The sequence below is a fragment of the Martes martes genome (genome assembly GCF_963455335.1).
Source record: "Martes martes genome assembly, chromosome: 17".
NCBI lineage: Eukaryota > Metazoa > Chordata > Mammalia > Carnivora > Mustelidae > Martes > Martes martes.
In genome coordinates, this window is record NC_137905.1 from 53,049,664 (window position 1) to 53,067,136 (window position 17,473).

The window sequence follows — 17,473 nt, forward strand, 5'->3', positions numbered from 1 at the left end:
CTCTCTGCTCAGCTGCTCTGCTCCCTGACCTGAGCTGAAGGCAGGGGCTTTAACCCACTGAGCCACCCAGGCGCCCCTGTTTTAAACATTTTGCCTATGATAATTTAATTATTTAACCCTCACAACTTTTTGAAACAGGAAATTGAAGTACAGAGAGGTTAACTAACTTGTCCAAACTTGAACATCTTGCTTTAAACCCAGGTAGTCCAGCTCTAGAATCTTTGTGCTTAACCATTATATCTGATGTAGGAAAGATGTTAGGGTTGGAAGCCGATGGCCAAGTAAGAATTCTTGAGACGTCTTTGGTGCAAAAAGGTGGTTTTATTAAAGCACGGGGACAGGACCCATGGGCAGAAAGAGCTGCACCGGGGTCATGAGGAGTGGCCCATTATGTACTTTCAGGTTGGAAGGGGATTAGAGATTAAGTATGTCTCCCAGGTATTTTGGAAGCAAGGTTTCGAGGACCTTAAGGGGGCTAGCTATCGTTGGGAAAAGGTAACTTATTACCGTCTAATAAACCTTAGACATGAGACCCTTCAGATGTGTATCAGTGGGCCATGTGCTTAGGGGATGATTGCCGATCCGAATCTTGCGGGGGGGGGGGTGGTTAGAGATAAAGGAATTTTTATATGTTCAAGTAGACTTACAGTATGGGGGGGGCGGGGGCGTTGTCAGTCAAGCTAGGATTGCCTTTTCGCCTTAGCAAAGTATTAACATCAGGCAGTTCAGTCCCTAGAGGAATGTCACTGCCTGTTTCAAGGATTTATAAGTGGGCTGTAGATAGTAAAGAAATTTATTAATTTTTCTTCTCCCTTTGTTTCCCACATCATACCTACTGCACTAAATGGCTGCAGAACTTATAAAGAAACTACTTCTGAACACTGGGTCTGGCTTTGTCTCTTCTTCTCTCACCGGCAGAGCACTGGGGAGTGGCTCCTATCAGTCCTGAAGGGCCAATCCCTGTGTTTGGTCTGAGGATTGACAGCAACCCCTCTCAGGCTGAGCAGGACCCGGGAGAGGCAAGCCCACAGCCTACCCAGTCCGCAGAGCCTGCAGTTGGACCTACTTCCGGGGGAGTCTGGTGATAGAGAGGGGTTTGTCGGCCAGGCTCAACACACGCTGAGATCCCATTAGCTTTTCCGTGCAAGGTGAGTTTGGTAGGGAAGAAGGGACAGAATACCTGGATCCAGTAAGATGCCATGATGACTATGGGCAGGGTGTGGCTTCACAGTTTCCACCGAGCATGCGCACCGCTCACTCCCGGTCGCGCTAAGAAACGCGCCTGGAAATCTAACGCAGACCGGAAGTGGCTCGGCGCGGCCATTTCGGATGGGTTGTTCAGTGGTTCTGATCTGTCACCCGTGTGGGAGGCCGAGGTGTTTCCGGACATTAGCAGTGGAGATCCTTTGGGGTCCGTGAGGGGAACTCGGCTTAGGGTGAGTGTGAGGGGCTGAGGGGAGGAATGACGAGGGTCTGCGGAGTGAGTGACGAGGCCTCAGTGAAGGGGGCTGTGGGATGAGTGGCGTTTTCTGATCCCACTTGGGTGATTGGCTCGGTTATTTTCAGGCTTTGCGTATTTCCTGTATGTGTGTAAGTATTCTGGGAATTTAAACTCCAAGTGTTTTGTTTTGTTTTTTAAGATTTATTTAGGGGCGCCCTTTGGCTCAGGTCATGATCGCAGCATCCTGGGATCGAGTCCCACATCGGGCTCCCTGCTTGTCGGGAAGCCGGCTTCTCCCTCTCCCACTGCCCCTGCTTGTGTTCCTTCTCTCGCTGTGAAATAAGTAAATAAAATCTTTAAGAAAAGATTTTAAAATTTTATTTTAGAGAGAGAGCAGGAACAGGGGGAAGAGGGAGAGGCAGACTCCCCGGTGAACAGGGAGCCCAGCGGGGGGCTCCATCCCAGGACCTTGAGATAGGACCCAAGCGGGAGGCAGACGCTCAACCGACTGGGCACCCAGGCGCCCCCCAAGTGTGTTTTAATATCACGTTTTGCATTGTTGGCCCTTGAAACTTGCTCACTTGAGGGCGGCGAACATGATTCTGGAGCGGGTCTTAGTAGATGGCACTGGGGACATCCGGGGAGTGACTCTGGAGGTGGTGATTGACTGGGAGCAAGAGCTTCAGGGATTGGAGGACCTTGAGGGTCCCGTTGTAGCATCGGGGAGCAGTGTTTGGGGACCTGCAGAAATCAGAGTGCGGTGCTAAGGGGAGGGTATGCGAGCCAAAGGACTGCCGTCTGGGTGGTCAGTTATGGGGGTTTCTGAGGCCCTTCCTTAGCCCCCTGTGGACATGGTGAGGGTCACTCGTGGTCAGCAGTTGAACAGATGGATGATGGTTTCCTGTTGGGCTGCGTTCATTGCAACCCCATGTTGGGGATTATTCGGGGTCCTGTGGAAATCGTACTCCCTGGGAAACACTTACTGGCAGCCAGGGTAGCCAGGCTGTGTGGGTGACAGGGAGGCATTTCATGACCTTGTGGCAGTCCTGTGTTCCACTCCTTGGGGACATCTGGAGGTCAGTGCTGTCAGGGACTGCCTTTGTGTGGGGTTGGGAGGCAGTTCATTACGTACACTCAAGACACGTAAGTGATCTGGGTTCCTGGTGAAGGGGGAACTGAAGAGAAGCTGACCCCTGCAGCATCCCCCCACCCCTCAGTCCTGGGTGGGACCGGCGTGACCTTCCAGGAATCTCCCATCTTATGCTGAATACCTTGCTAGAAGGGAAAAACAACCTTAACCTGACAAAGGCAAGGCCTCCAGTATCTTGTAGGTCCTCTTTAGCATATGAAAGTTCTACTGAAACCTCCCTTTTTCCTTACTTCCCCCAACCCCATCGTGTATAACCCGCCACCCCTCACAATGGGTCCGCGGCTCTTTCTGCCCCTGGGTCCTGTCCCCATGCTTTAATAAACGACCAGTTTGCACCAGAGATGTCTCAAGAATTCTTTCTTGGTCGTCGGCTCCGGACTGCACCCCACTGAACCTCACTTATATTCTAAAACTTCATCACTGGTGCTTGTCTGCAGGCTTTCCAGGTGAAGGGGGTTGAGCACAGGAAATTTAAGTTTCAGCTTTGTTATGGGGCTCCTGGCTGCTCAGTCATTTGAGCGTGTGACTCCATGTGGGGGCTATAAGTTCGAGCCCTACGTTGGGTTTAGAGATTACTTAAAAAGAAAATATTTAAGAAAGAAAAAAAAAGAGAGAGAGAAGTCTGGGCTGTCTAGGATGGGCACTGAAACGTCCAGAAGCTTGCATGGATGTATCAGCTGGGCCGCCTAGGATCCTCACCTCTCTGAAGGCAGCAGGAAATGGGAATGGTGTGTCTGGAAGCTGACCACGTAGGGGATCACGTGGGACAGAGTCAGCTGTGTGTAGTTTGGAACAAGGCAGAGGAAGGACTGATTCTCTTTTCTTCCCTCTGCAGACTGGCCGCAAGGCAAAGCCTATAATAGCTTCAGTTTCCTCATCCACAAAATGGGCATGATAACGATCATAATGTTTCCTGGGCAGGGTTATGTGGAAATTAAATGGGGTGTTCATGCCAAGCAGGTGCTGCAGGCTTAATGAGACTCATCACATGTCAGTGTCCCGATGCCTGCGATAAAAACTTGCATCCTCGTTTTGGAAACTACATTTAAAGTAATACTTTCCTATTCCCAAGGCTAAAAAGTGGCAGAGCTACAGTTCAACCTTCATGTAGTCCAAACTCTGTGTTTTGTTTAGTTTTTTCCCAGATTTTATTTATTTGACAGAGCACAAGTAGGCAGAGAGAGAGAGGAGGATGCAGGCTCCCCGCTGAGCAGAGAGCCCATTGCGGGACTCGATCCCAGGACCCTGAGACCATGACCTGAGCTGAGGACAAGAGGCTTAACCCACTGAGCCACCCAGGTGCCCCGAAGATTTGTTTATTAGAGAACACGAGTGCGGGGAGAGCCAGAGGGGGGAGAGAGAATCCCAAAGCAGACTCCCCACTCTGAAAGCGGAGCCTGATGTGGGTTCAATCCCAGGACCCTGAGATCGTGACCTGAGCCGAAATCAAGAGTCAGCCACTTAACTGAGCCACCCAGGCGCCCCAGAACTCTGTCTTTTCTTTTACCCCGATTCGTAACCGGCTGGGTTCTTCTGAACTTCTATTCCATAGGGTCTAGCACAGTGGCCTTTCCCTAAGGACCCTCAAAAATACCTGTGTGGGGCAAATGTTAGAGGAGCGACCATGTGAGCATTGCCTTTCCAGGACTTCCTGGTGGCTTTGCAGAGCTCGTGGGTCAGACCACATCATTGAGCCTGCGGGTCTCTTCACAGCCCAGCCAGACACTCCCCAGCAGCTCTGATCGAAGCCTCCAGATGCCCACCCAGCTTCGAGGTCCTGGGAAGAGTGGAGTTGATGGCAAGAGAACCCGAGAAGTGAAGCCCAGGGGAGACATGCCCGCTGACGAGAATGTGCCCCAAAGGTCCCAGGTCCTGGGTCCACAGGAGCAGAATGGGCCGTGTGAGGTAAGCAGGAGCGGCGCCAGGGACGGTTCTCCAGAATTTGAGGGCAGACACAGGAAGTAGCGGGCTCTGGACTCTTGCTGAAACCTTGTGCCCCTCCTCCTGAGAGCGGACCACGGGGGCTTATGTCCCCTCATCACAGGCCTTCTGTACAGACTGGTGGAGGAGGCTGTGTTGCAGAGGGCTGGTCCTGGGGCAAAGGAAGATGAAAAGGGAGCCCCTGATCTGGGTGGGAAGCCCCAGCCACTGTCGGGGAAATGCGGACTCCTTCCTGCCCAGCTGGGAAGCGCCTTCATCCACCACTGGGTCTTTGCATGTTCTCAGCTGGTCCCAGTCTGACTTCTTACCTGCTTGTTGGGGGTTGGCTCGTTTCCCCTCTGTCCTCATGGTTTATAGAATCATAGGATACTAGAGCAAAAACGGAGTTTTAAGGACATGTATGGTTTTTCCTATTTTAAAAGATGAATACAAATGCCAGAGAAGAGTGTTTCCAAATTGCCCACAGATAAAATATTTGATATTGGGGAAAGAGGAAGATTCTTCGGTATACCGAAGGTTTCCTGAACTTCCTAGTCAGTCTGTGTGTTTTATTTATTTATGAAAGATTTTGTTTATTTGAGAGTGAGAGGAAGAGAGTGCAAGCATGAGCGGGGAGGGGCCGAGGGAGAGGGACAAGCAGATTTCCCACTGAGGGGACAGCCTGACTCAGGGCTCAGTCCCAGGACGCTGAGATCATGACCTGAGCCCAGGTCAGATGCTTAACCGACTGAGCCACTCAGACACCCCTAGTCTGCGTATTTAAAGACACTGGGTTTTACAACAATACTGAACGGCCATAATAATAAACAGTGCATTGTTGACCTGTGATAGGTGTATAATCAAAGTTACAGAGAGTTGTTCTGTTTTTAAAAAGCATAACAAATGCATGGTTGATTACCCTCGTGAACCAATACATTGTGAGATTATCTATTTCAGTAATGTTTAAAGTCATCTCCACCTCACAAAAACATTTGATAATAGAAAATTTGAGAGAAAGGAGCGTTAAAACTATTACAGTAAACACCAAGTAAAAATCATTTAACAATCAAAAGATACTGCCCCAGGAGTGCCTGGGTGGCTCAGTGGGTTAAAGCCTCTGCTTTCGGCTCGGGTCCTGGTCCCCGGGTCCTGGGATCAAGCCCCGCATCGGGCTCTCTGCTCAGCGGGGAGCCTGCTTCCCTTCCTCTCTCTGCCCGCCTGCCTCTCTGCCTGCTTGTGATCTCTGTCAAAAGTACCACAGAGTGGGTGGCTTAAATGCCTTAAACAGAAATTTATTTTCTCATAATTCCAGAGACTAGAAATCCAAGATCAAGATGTCAGCAGGGTGGGTCCTTCTGCGGCCTCCCCTTGGCTTGTCCGTGGACGTCTGACTGTGTCCTCACATAATCTTCTGTGGGGGTCTGTGTCTTAATTTCCTTTTCCTATAAGGACCCCTGGTCATGCTGGATTAGGGCCCAGCCTGCTGACCTCATTTTAACTTAATTACCTCTTCAAAGACAGCATCTCCAAATACTGGCACAATTTGAGGTACTGGGGGTTCGGACTTCGACATGAGAATTTTGGGGGGTGGGGAGATAACAGTGAAGCCCGTAAAGAGTGACAGAAAATTACATTGTAGGAAAATGCCTCTCGTGTTGCATTGCTGTGGGTTGAAGTATTAAGAGTGTGATTGAAAGCATTTCAAGTGGCTGTTAGGATACGGGTTACTTCCTGGCGCCTGGGTGGCTCAGTGGGTTAAGCCTCTGCTTTCTGCTCAGGTCATGATCTCAGAGTCCTGGGATCAAGCCCCACCTCTCGGGATCCCTGCTCAGCGGGGAGCCTGCTTCCCCCTCTCTCTCTGTTTGCCTCTCTGCCTACTTGTGATCTCCATCTCTCTCTCTCTCTCTCTGTCAAATAAATAAATTTTTTTTTTTAAAAAAAAGGATATGGGTTACTTCATAGTAGCTCATTCCCTTTGATACAATGAAAATAATTTTGTCTGCTTGCCCTGGTTTTCATTTTGCCGTTTCAATAGATAACCCTTTTGCTAATTCAGATCTTTCGGTCAGCTTGTGAATAAAAACAGCTGTCTTTGCAAGCAGCGCCCTGTGGCAGAGAATCGAAATGGTCCTCACGCCCAGCTTGCTAGAGCAGGAAGGTGTAACCTAGTTCACTGTTCTCCGTAAGAGCACGTGTTCCAGCTCAAAAACAAAACAAAACAGCTCACAGCTGTCAAGATTGTCTTTCTCCTCAGTGGCAGTGCATTTTATCCTATTAACGAAATATTTGGCTGTTTACCTCCCAATCCTTTAATGACACTCTTACACAGCTGTGTGACACTGAGGTTTTTGAGAAACCTGTATATTTGGTCGTCCAGGGCTCCTGGCTCAGGAATTTCCTGAGCTGTAAGTAGTAGGAGGAGCATCTTTTGTCCCTGTCTTTAGCCTTGTTCTCAGTTCCTGGCAGCAGGGGGGTGGGGGGCGGGAAGCTTTAGAGCCAGAAAGGTGTGAAGTGTGTGTCTTGTTATTCATAACAAGCCCCTTTCCACCACAACTGGGTTTATGTAAATGAGCTGAATTTTGGAAATCCCCTAAGGGTGGTGGTTGCCGAGGGAACCCACCCAGTGGTTAGAGGGCTGGGACTGGAGTCCCAGCTCTTCATGGCTGGGGTGAATCAGTTACCAAAGGCTCTTGATTTCCTCAGTCGCGACTATGTGGTAAAGCCTCCATAAGCATCCAGTGGGCTTGGGGAGCTGCCGGGTTGGTGAGCACGTGGAGGTGTCCCGGGAGTGGTTCCCCTGGAGGGGGCATGGGAACGCCCACCTACCTTGCCCCGTGCCCCCCTTCATCTGGCTCTTGATTCGTATCTTTGACTATCCTTTTCTAATAAGCCGGTGATCCCAGTGAGTAAACGGGTTTCCTTAATTCTTTGAGCTGCTCTAGCATATTAATTGAGCCCAAGAAGGGGGTCGTGGGAACCTCTAATTTAAGCAAGTCAGAGGTACAGGTGACACAGCCTGGGCTTGTGACCAGCCCCTGGAGGGGTGCAGCAGTCCTCAAGGGCTGAGCCCTGGCCGGTAAGATCAGTTCGCCACCTCCAGGTGGATGGGGTCAGAATTGAGTTGAATTGGAGGCCGCACCGCTGTTGGAGACCTGCTTGGCGAGGGGAAGGGGGCATCCCTCCTTCCACACATATGTTGGCATTTTGAAAGATCGCTCTTTCATATCCTCCCAGACCCTCGGAACTAGCGTGCTTTTCATGCCCACCCTTCCAGGAGGGAGGATCAGCTTTTGGTCAGATCGGTGCTCCCTGTCGTAAAGGAAAACCGCTTCTCCTGCGCATCTTCTTTACACACACAGAAAACTGCGCTTCGGACGCTTCCGGTCACCAGACGCGTGCGGAATTTTTTCGCACACTGAGCACTTCCCTGTGACACCAGCTGGGTGTCCTACAATTTGTCAGCAATCTGCAATGTGAAGATTTGATCCCAGGCAAGGGAAAGCTTCATTGCCATCCGGTTGGCAAACTGGGAAACCACAGCCTTTGGATACAAAAGGGGGAAGGTTTAGGGTTAAATAGGCAAAACCCGCAAGTTCTATACCGCTAGCAAGGGGGGTCAGGCTGAGGTCCCCGACTTCAACCTCGGTGCAGCGTGACAAGCAGGATGCAGCTCCTGGGCTTCTGGCAGTGACTTCGGGATGTGGTGGCCGATGAGGAGCATGAGCACGTGTCGCGGGGGTTTCTCTGAATTTTGCGCAGGCGTGTCCCCTCGGGCTGTGCTGACCAGTTTCGTCCTCACCGTCATCTGGCCTGGTTGAAATTAATTTCTCTCCCTTGACATGAGAGAGCCCATCTTGTGCATTAGCTGTTGCTAATTGTTTGGGTCTCGTTCTCAGAATCAGTTCTGGCACTGTCTGCCCGTAGATGGGGCCACATCCCTCACGTTAAGGGCACAGTCCGACAAGACAGCCCCTCTCCCCCGACCTCAGATGCCAGTTGAAACTCCGCGTTGTCCCCAATGCTTCCGACCCCCTGGGCTTCAGAGGTTCCCGTAACCTCCTCCTTGGGTTTAATTAATTTTTAAGAGTAGCTCACAGAACTCAGGAAACCCTTGTACTCACTAGGTTACTGGTTCACTGCAAAGGAGATTAAAGGATAAGAATCAACAACCAAGGGGCCTGGGTGGGTCAGTAGCTGCCTTCGGCTCAGGTCATAATCCCAGGGTCCTGGCGTCGAGCCCTACATTGAGCTCCCTACTCGGCAGGGAGCCTGCTTCACCCCCCTCTCCCTGCTTGTGCTCTTTCTCAAATAAATAAATAAAATCTTAAAGAAAAAAGTCAACCTCCAGATGAAGAGACACACAGGGAGGGATTCTGTCCCCGTACAGTTGGGAGGCCTGGCTGGGTGGCGTATGAAAGCGATCCGGTTCGGCAGCCTGGGAGCTCTCCAAACCCTGCCCTTCCGAGTGCTTATGGAGGCTTCGGAACACGCAACCCAGATTTCAGTGATGAAATCGTTGGCGACTGGTGATGGGTTCCAGGTCGTCTCCCCTTCCTGGACTTCAGCGGTGGGGCTGAAAGTTCAGTCCTCTCATCACTTGGTGGGTTTCCCTGGCAACCAGCCCCCCATATCCAACACTGACCTCTTAACAGAAGAGCAGACACCCTTTATCACTCTCCTCACTTAGGAAATTTCAAGGGTTTTAAGGCGCTCTGGGCCAGAAAACTAGAACAAATACCAGCCCAGTATGAAAGTACGTAGTAGATGGCAGCGTATTTCTAGAGACTTTTTAAGACCCCCCCAAATAAAACATGAAACGGGTGAGTTATTGGAAAGCTGTATAGATCTTTGTGAAAAGTCATTCAAAAGAAGTCTATGGGTAGCTTCTGTTTCACTGGTAATGAGTAATTGACATCGGGGTGTGTTGTTACAGGGGTTGGTGTCATTTGAGGACGTGGCCATGGACTTCAGCAGGGAGGAGTGGCGGCAGCTGGACCCTGCCCAGAGATGCCTGTACCGGGACGTGATGCTGGAGATCTACAGCCACCTCCTCTCCGTGGGTGAGCACACCTGACCCGGGAATCTTGGATGGACCTCGTTGGGATTTCCTTCCTTGTTGTGCAACGCAGTAGGGCATCTGAAGTATGTAATCCGTGTGCCTTTCGCTTGTCCCGGATTGTTCATTCGTTTAGGTCACCCCTGAATATCACTTTGTTCCCAGTGAAAGATGTTGACTTTTCCGATGAGCCAATAGCCCGTAAAGCCCCGGACCCCATTCAGATCCGAGATTCTTTCTCATTACCAGGGTATCACAGTCCCAACCCAGAGATCCTTTCCAGGATGGAAAAAGGAGTGAAGTTACAGATAAGAGAGGGTCAGCTCCCATATCAGAGGCATCAGAGTGAGTGACTGTTACCTGGCCCACGTGGATATCTCGGGGTGGGGGGGGGTGTTATCTGTCCCCCAGTGGTGGGGCTGTACGTTGCCTCCCACTCCCAGTTTCTGACTAACACTGTGATACATTATCTTGTAAATACGCCCCTTAGAGAAAAGCGTCAGAATTCCTCCGAGGTGAACACTCGGAGCGGGATTCCCTGACCCCTGGACAGAAGTGTAGTTAATGTGACCACGGAAGCCATCCCGCTCTGGAGACGAGCTCCCGTGGGAGAGTGCATCGCGCCTGCCAGCCCGGCTGTTCATCGGCTTTCTCTTGGCCCGTGTGGTGGGCAGGAGGGCTATTTCTTGCTTTAATTTCATTTTTCTAGTAAAGAGAGCATCTCCTCAGGGGCACCTGGGTGGCTCAGTGGGTTAAGCCTCTGCCTTCGGCTCAGGTCATGATCTCAGGGCCCTGGGATCGAGCCCCGCATCGGGCTCTCTGCTCGTCAGGGAGCCTGCTTCCCCCCTTCTCTGCCTGTCTCTCTGCCTACTTGTGATTTCTTTCTCTGTCAAATAAATAAATAAAATCTTTTTTTTTTTAATTTTAATTTTTTTTTTAGATTTTATTTATTTATTTGACAGACAGAGATCACAAGTAGGCAGAGAGGCAGGCAGAGAGAGAGGGGAAAGCAGGCTTCCCGCCAAGCAGAAAGCCCGATTCGGGGCTCGATCCCAGGACCCTGAGATCATGACCCGAGCCGAAGGCAGAGGCTTAACCCACTGAGCCACCCAGGTGCCCCATAAATAAAATCTTTAAAAAAAAAAAAAAAAAAAAGAGCATCTCCTCATCTGTCATCTGATTGGGTTTCGCATCTTTTGTCATCTTGTTGCGTCCATGGAGTTTTTTCTTAAGGCCTTTTTTCCTTTTTATTTGTCCCCTGAATTCATTGGTTTTTCTTTTCTGTGCTGGATCTTCTTTCTTCTTTTCCCCTGATTGTGGCACCTGCAGTTCAGGGCCCCCATGCTGCTGCCTTTTTTTTTTTTTTTTTTTTTTATTAAAGATTTGATGGATTTATTTGACAGCGAGAGAGGGAACACAAGCAAGGGGAGTGGGAGAGGGAGAAGCAGGCTTCCCGCCGAGCAGGGAGCCTGATGCGGTGCTTGATCGAAGGACCTGGGGATCGTGACCTGAGCCGAAGATAGAAGCTTAACAACTGAGCTGCCCAGGCACACTGTGTCTGTGCTTCCTTCTGATCATCCCTTCGTGTAGGAAGTCAAGGCCCCTTCTCTTCGGAACACCCAAGCCTCAGTTTTTTTCTGGTGGTCCCTAGATCGACCCCCTCCGGTCCCTGTACCTAAACCATCTCTTACTCAGCTACGTGGCAGACACTTGCCGTAGGAAGACTCAGAAATTAGAATCCTTACACAAATCAAACGTGCTTCTCGCCTTACACGTTTTACCAGAGTCTCTCGCATGTCTTGGCTTTCCACCGCAGTCCTCTTATTTAGAAATCTAACAATTTTTTCTTTTGAATGTGCAATTTAGTTGATGCTTTTTCCTAATCCCAGTGGGCTCCCCTAAATTAGCTCCTGTTTCTTCCTGCTTGTGTTTTTGTTCCTAATGGGTTTTGTGGATTCTAGATGAGGTCAGTCATGATGCCATTGACAGAGTTTTCCAATATTTTGGGGTTTTTTTCCTGAGATTTTGATGGAAAAAAAGTTATTACCATGTAGGATTAACAGAGTCTTCTCAGTGACATCAGCGTCGTGGCCACATATTTCTAATTTTAAGTGTAACTGAAGAGTTTCATTGCTCATGCTCTGTTCTGTTGGGTTCCTATTTTGTTCCATGTCTGCTACAGAGACATATGTATGATATACATAAAGGTAGACAATATATATTATCTAAGAAAACTAAATACCTGGGCATGAGCCTACTTAAAATAAGAAAATTTTAAAAAGATGGTTGAGATCATAAATTTCATAATTACATGTTTTTTACCACATATTTTTAAGATTTTGTTTTTAAGTAATCTCTGCACTGAACGTGGGGCTCTAAACTCACAACCCTAAGATAAGAGTCATGCACTCTACTAACCAAGCCAGGCACCCCTCTTTCTTTTTAGCATCTGTTCTATACTAGTCAATTTGATGATCAATGACTCCCATTCTTAGTGGGGGGAAAATGGTGTATTAGGTAGCATACAGAGACACCAAGGTTCAGTGACAATTTCTAGAATAATTTCTCTCCTGTAAAACAGTTTTTTAAGAAAGCAGGTCAGGGGCCCCTGGGTGTCTCAGTGAGTTAAGCCTCTGCCTTTGGCTCAGGTCGTGGTCTGAGGGTCCTGGAATCGAGCCCCGCATCAGGCTCTCTGCTCAGCAGGGAGCCTGTTTCTCCCTCTGCCACTCCCCCTGCTGTGCTCTCCTGCTCGCTCTCTCTGTCAAATAAATAAATAAAATCTCAAAAAAATAAATAAATAAAAATTAAAAAGCAGGTCAGCAGGAAGCCTCGCTTCTTGTATTCTTCAGGTGTCCTGAGTTTTTCCCTCGCAGTTGCACTCTGCTCTGTGATGCTGTCCCTCTGCAGCATCGAATGTGCCCGGCATCCAGAGGCAGGTCGTGCTGGGCAGAAAAAGGGTGGAGGGTACTGAGAAGCTGTGATCTCACCGCCCAGGCCGGAGCTGGTGGATAATGCTGCATTCGTAGTCCACGAGCAGAAATAGACGCCCCGTCCCACCTCCTCGCAGCGGCGCTGGGAGCTGTTCTGTGGCTTGGCCTGGCCACAGTTCACTTCTGTGGAAGAGGGTGACACACGTTTCAGGGGACGGCTTACTTGTCAACTTCTTTAAGATTTTATTTCTTTATTAAAAGATTTTATTTATTTATTTGATTGACAGAGATCACAAGTAGGCAGAGAGGCAAACAGAGAGAGAGGGGGGAAGCAGGCTCCCCACCAAGCAGAGAGCCCAACGCAGGGGTCGATCCCAGGACCCTGGGATCATGACCTGAGCCGAAGGCAGAGGCCCAACCCACTGAGCCACCCAGGCGCCCCAAGATTTTATTTATTTATTTGACAGTGCACAAGTAGGCAGAGAGGCAGGCAGAGGGAGAGGGGGAAGCAGGCTCCCCGCGGAGCAGAGAACCCGATGCGGGGCTCGATCCCAGGACCCCGAGATCATGACCTGAGCTGAAGGCAGAGGCTTAACCCACTGAGCCACCCCTTGTCCACTCTTCCAATGTACTTTTTTTGGGTCATAAGTTTATCGGTTCAAGCAAACAGATTTCAGCTTCCTGGAGAGATCTGGACAGTTGAATCGGGCCCAGGTATCCTTTCTCTGCTTGGCGGCGTCAGGGTTGGAGCTCTCTTCTCTAGAGGATTTACAGGACAGATGGGTTTGGTATCGTTTCTAACAAGTGAGAGGAAGCTGGCAGGTTAGTGACAGTTCAGATCTGAAGGCTGAAGAAGAGCTGCCCTCGGAGCCCCTCCTTTTCAAGCCTTGGCTGTTCCCACATGTGTCACAGCCTTGTCTGTATTTTCTGTCATCGTAGGTGTTGGTGTCTCCGGGTTTCTAGACCGCGTGCCTGCGTTAGGTGGAGTTGGCTTGTCTTTGATCTAATCTAATTTTCCCCAGAGCTCCGGGAAGTGATTTTGGTCAGTTACGTAGGACTCTGCGCCGCCTCCTGTTCTGCGAAACGGAGAGTAAACGCGGTTACACGTGCGGGGTTGTGAGGCTTGAAGAGTTTCCGCGCGACGCAGAGCGCTGTTGCACACGTGCTCTGTGCTGTGTGCGGACAGGCGACACGTCGCGAAGGCAGGGTGGCCGTCTGCTCGGCGGCGCCGTCCTCCCACCATCGTGATTACCGTGACCCGGCAATCTGTGTTCGCCCTCAGTCCGCGCCTACGATTTCTCCTCCATCCTCTCCTGACTCGTGTCCCTTTCATCTTCTTCCTCTCCTTCTAGAAGGGGCGTTGGGACTTAAAACCTCCCAACAGAAAATCTTTGAAAAAGCTTCGTTTCACAACGATAAGGAAAGTGAAGTCACAAGAGGTGGTTCGTGGTGTTCCTTTTCAGAAGACCTGTGGGGACACAGCGGCCGCGCAGCGAGGGGTCAGCAGGAGCAAGATGAACCTGCACGGCGCGGGGCCTGCCTCGACAGGAAGACGCTGGATACCGAGAGACACTGGGAGCGGAGGGACCTGGGAAAAATCATCCATGTGAGGCCCCGCCCTGTTTCTTCACAAAGCAGGCCTCCTGAACACTGCTCGTTTGCCAAGAGTTTGAAGCCTAAGCCAGACGTGAGTCATGAGGCTCAAAGCGACCGCACAGAGCACCGCGGTGGGCTGGCTGGCTCTGGCCGGCTCTTCACCCGTAGCTCTTCCCGGGCCAGCTGCAGGCGCGGTCATCCGGGAGAGAACTTCTGCGAAGGGAATCAACGTCCGAAAGTCCTCGGCCATAAACAGTCACGCACACAGCACCAAATTCGTAATCCGGAGAGACCCCATAAATGCACTGAGTGCGGCAGGGGCTTCCCCCAGAAGCCGCCCCTCGAGCAGCAGAGATTCCATAGCGTAGAAAACCTCCAGGAGCGCAGCAGATGTACCAAGGGCTTCACCCCACAGCCAGAGCTCGGTGTGTATCCGACAGCTCACACAGCTAACATCTGCAAGGAGTGTGGGAAGGTCTTCATTCAGAGAGCAGAACTGATCACACACCAGAAAACTCACACGAGAAGGAAGTCCCATAAATGCCACGAATGTGGGAAAGCCTTTTTCCAGATGTTATCTCTCTTCAGACACCAGAGGACTCACGCCAGTGGGAAACTCTACGAATGCAGCGAATGTGGGAAAGGCTTCTCCCAGAACTCAACCCTCGCCATCCATCAGAAGATTCATACGGGTGAGCGCCAGTATGCGTGCGGTGAATGCGGGAAGGCCTTCACCCAGAAGTCAACGCTCAGCTTGCACCAGAGAATCCACTCGGGGGAGAAGTCCTACGTGTGCATCGAGTGTGGGCAGGCCTTCGTGCAGAAGGCGCACTTGACCGTGCATCAGAGAGGCCACACCGGAGAGAAACCGTACCCGTGCCACAGCTGTGGGAAAGCCTTCACTTCCAAGTCACAGCTTGATATACACCACCGAATTCACACCGGGGAGAAGCCCTATGAATGTGGTGACTGTGGAAAAGCCTTCACCCAAAAATCACACCTCAACATCCACCAGAAAATTCACACCGGGGAAAGACAGCACGTATGCGGCGACTGCGGGAAAGCCTTCAACCAGAAGTCCATACTCAGCATGCATCAGAGAACTCACACCGGGGAGAAGCCTTACAAATGCAGCGACTGTGGGAAAGCCTTCACGGCCAAGTCACAGTTCAAGGAGCATCAGCGGATTCACACCGGAGAGAAACCCTATGTGTGCACCGAATGTGGGAAAGCCTTCAACGGCAGGTCAAATTTCCACAAACACCAGATGACGCACACCAGAGAGAAGACCTTCACCTGTTACAAATGTGGGAACGCCTTTCTCCAGAAATCAGAGTTGGTGGCACATCAGAGAACGCATGTTGGGGAGAAGCCTTATGAATGCTGTGACTGTGGGAAATCCTTCGGCCGGAAGCCACAGCTCCAAGTGCATCAGCGGATTCACACGGGAGAGAAGCCTTACATATGTGCTCCGTGTGGGAAGGCCTTCAACAACAGATCCAATTTTAATAAACATCAGACAACTCATACTAGAGACAGGTCTTATTAAAGCAATTATTGCGTGCAAGGCTTTACCTAGAAATCAGTTCCTCGTATGCATCAGCGTATACACGAATGAAACGAACTAAATTTCTCGAAGAAGAGAAAAATCTCCCAAGCGTCAGATTCAGTTGTAGGTTATAGAATCCAGGATTCTGAAAAACTCCAGGAAAGCACTGCGTGTTGCAAAGTTGCACATCATTTGACGTGAAAGAAAGGGCTCAGAAAATAACATGAATTAACATGAATGAGGGTAAATGTCCGTATCTGTACTAGCCTTGTTAAGGAGTATAAAACTTACCTGGGAAGAAACCCTGACGAACACACTGAGAATCGTGTTCTCTGGGAAGTACAAGACTTGTACCAGAGGCTTTATAGGAAAATTTGTGAGAAATTAATGGTAACCCTGTTGAATATGGAATATCGGTATTTTCAAAGTACTAGAAACCAGAATGACCAGACAGGTGTGTGTGTGTGTGTACACCTACATAACACTCAGTTCTCTAGTGTTTGCTGTAGGCTTCACTGCATAGCAGAGGTGTGGGAAGGTTTATTTTTAAAGGATCTACCATAATTAGGTTTATCAGATTTATTCCCAATTGAATATATCCTGAGATGGCACAGTCAATAATTAGTGTCTTTATACACACAGGCACAGCTACCTCATTTTGTCGTGCTTTGCAGATACTGCATTTTTACAGATTGAGTGGTTTGTGGCAGCCCTGTGTCGGGAAGGTCACTGCCACCTTTCCCCAGGGCGTTTGCCCCCATCATGTCGGTCACATGTTGGTGGTTCTTGGGATATTTCCAACTTTTTCATTATTATCCTATTGGACGTGGTGATCTGTGGTGAGTCATTACGATTCACTGAAGATTCAGATGATGGATGGGTTTTTGGGGGTTTTTTTAGGTGTTTTTTAATAAGGACACACTTTCCTTAGGGGTACCGCTGTTGCACACTTCATAAACTACCATGTAGTGCCGACGTGTCTCCCACATGCACTGGGAAACCCAAAAATTCATTTGACGTGTTCTATTGCGACATTCGCTTTATAGAGGGGCCTGAAACTACCCGAACCTGCAGTATCTCCAAGGTGTGCCTGTCTCGACACGTGAATGTACTTTCTTGGTTAAATGTATAAATGGGATTTTGTGACATACACGGGCCTTCAGCGCGCACCTTTTCTCTTTCGTGACCCGCTCGGCTCTGCCACCCCGCCCCCATTTCTTTCCACTTCCACTATCTGGTGAGCAGCTCTATAAATGACCAGTGTTAACCTTTCAGTATGGACTTTTTTTGTATTTTTACACAGGCTCCTAATCCATTTACACCAGGAGTCAGCAAACCAGCTGTCAGTCAAATAGAGTTGGCCACCTGCTCTTTGGAATAAACGCTTTACTGGACGCAGCCATGCTTCTGTGTTGATGTGCGGCCTGTGACCGCCCCTGTGCTCCAGTGGCCTGTGTGCAGGCCAGAAATACACGCCGTTTGGCCCTTTCCAGAAGATTACCTGATACCCACCTGCGCTGATAATCCTGTACCCGGGTGGGAACTCTGTCATCACACCACACGCGCGGGCACCTCGGTTCTCCCTACCGCCGCGCATCTGTTCGGTGGCTGTGACCGTCCTCACAGGTTTTACTATTTTCTCGCCACTTTCGTTGCTACAGGACAGCGGCCGGGCTGCCTACTCTTCCGGGGCATGGGCCCAGGAGCCAGGTACCTAAATTTGATCCTACGTCGGTCACACAACCGTTTAGCTCCTCTGCCCTGGGTTGTGTTTATTTGACAGAGATCACAGGTAGGCAGAGAGAGAGGGGGAAGCAGGCTCCCCGCTGAG

The 17,473-nt window shown here is 50.1% G+C and overlaps 1 protein-coding gene across 1 annotated transcript; it reads left to right on the forward strand.

Annotated features, from left to right (window-relative positions):
- The first annotated feature begins 1,303 nt into the window (after positions 1-1,303).
- On the forward strand, positions 1,304-17,040 carry ZNF175 (zinc finger protein 175). The gene is made up of 4 exons (XM_080827627.1): positions 1,304-1,436; positions 4,305-4,496; positions 9,445-9,571; positions 13,850-17,040. The coding sequence occupies exons 2-4, from the start codon at positions 4,347-4,349 to the stop codon at positions 15,640-15,642; spliced, it is 2,070 nt and encodes a 689-aa protein (XP_080683753.1). The 5' UTR covers positions 1,304-1,436; positions 4,305-4,346; the 3' UTR covers positions 15,643-17,040.
- Positions 17,041-17,473: the final 433 nt, after the last annotated feature.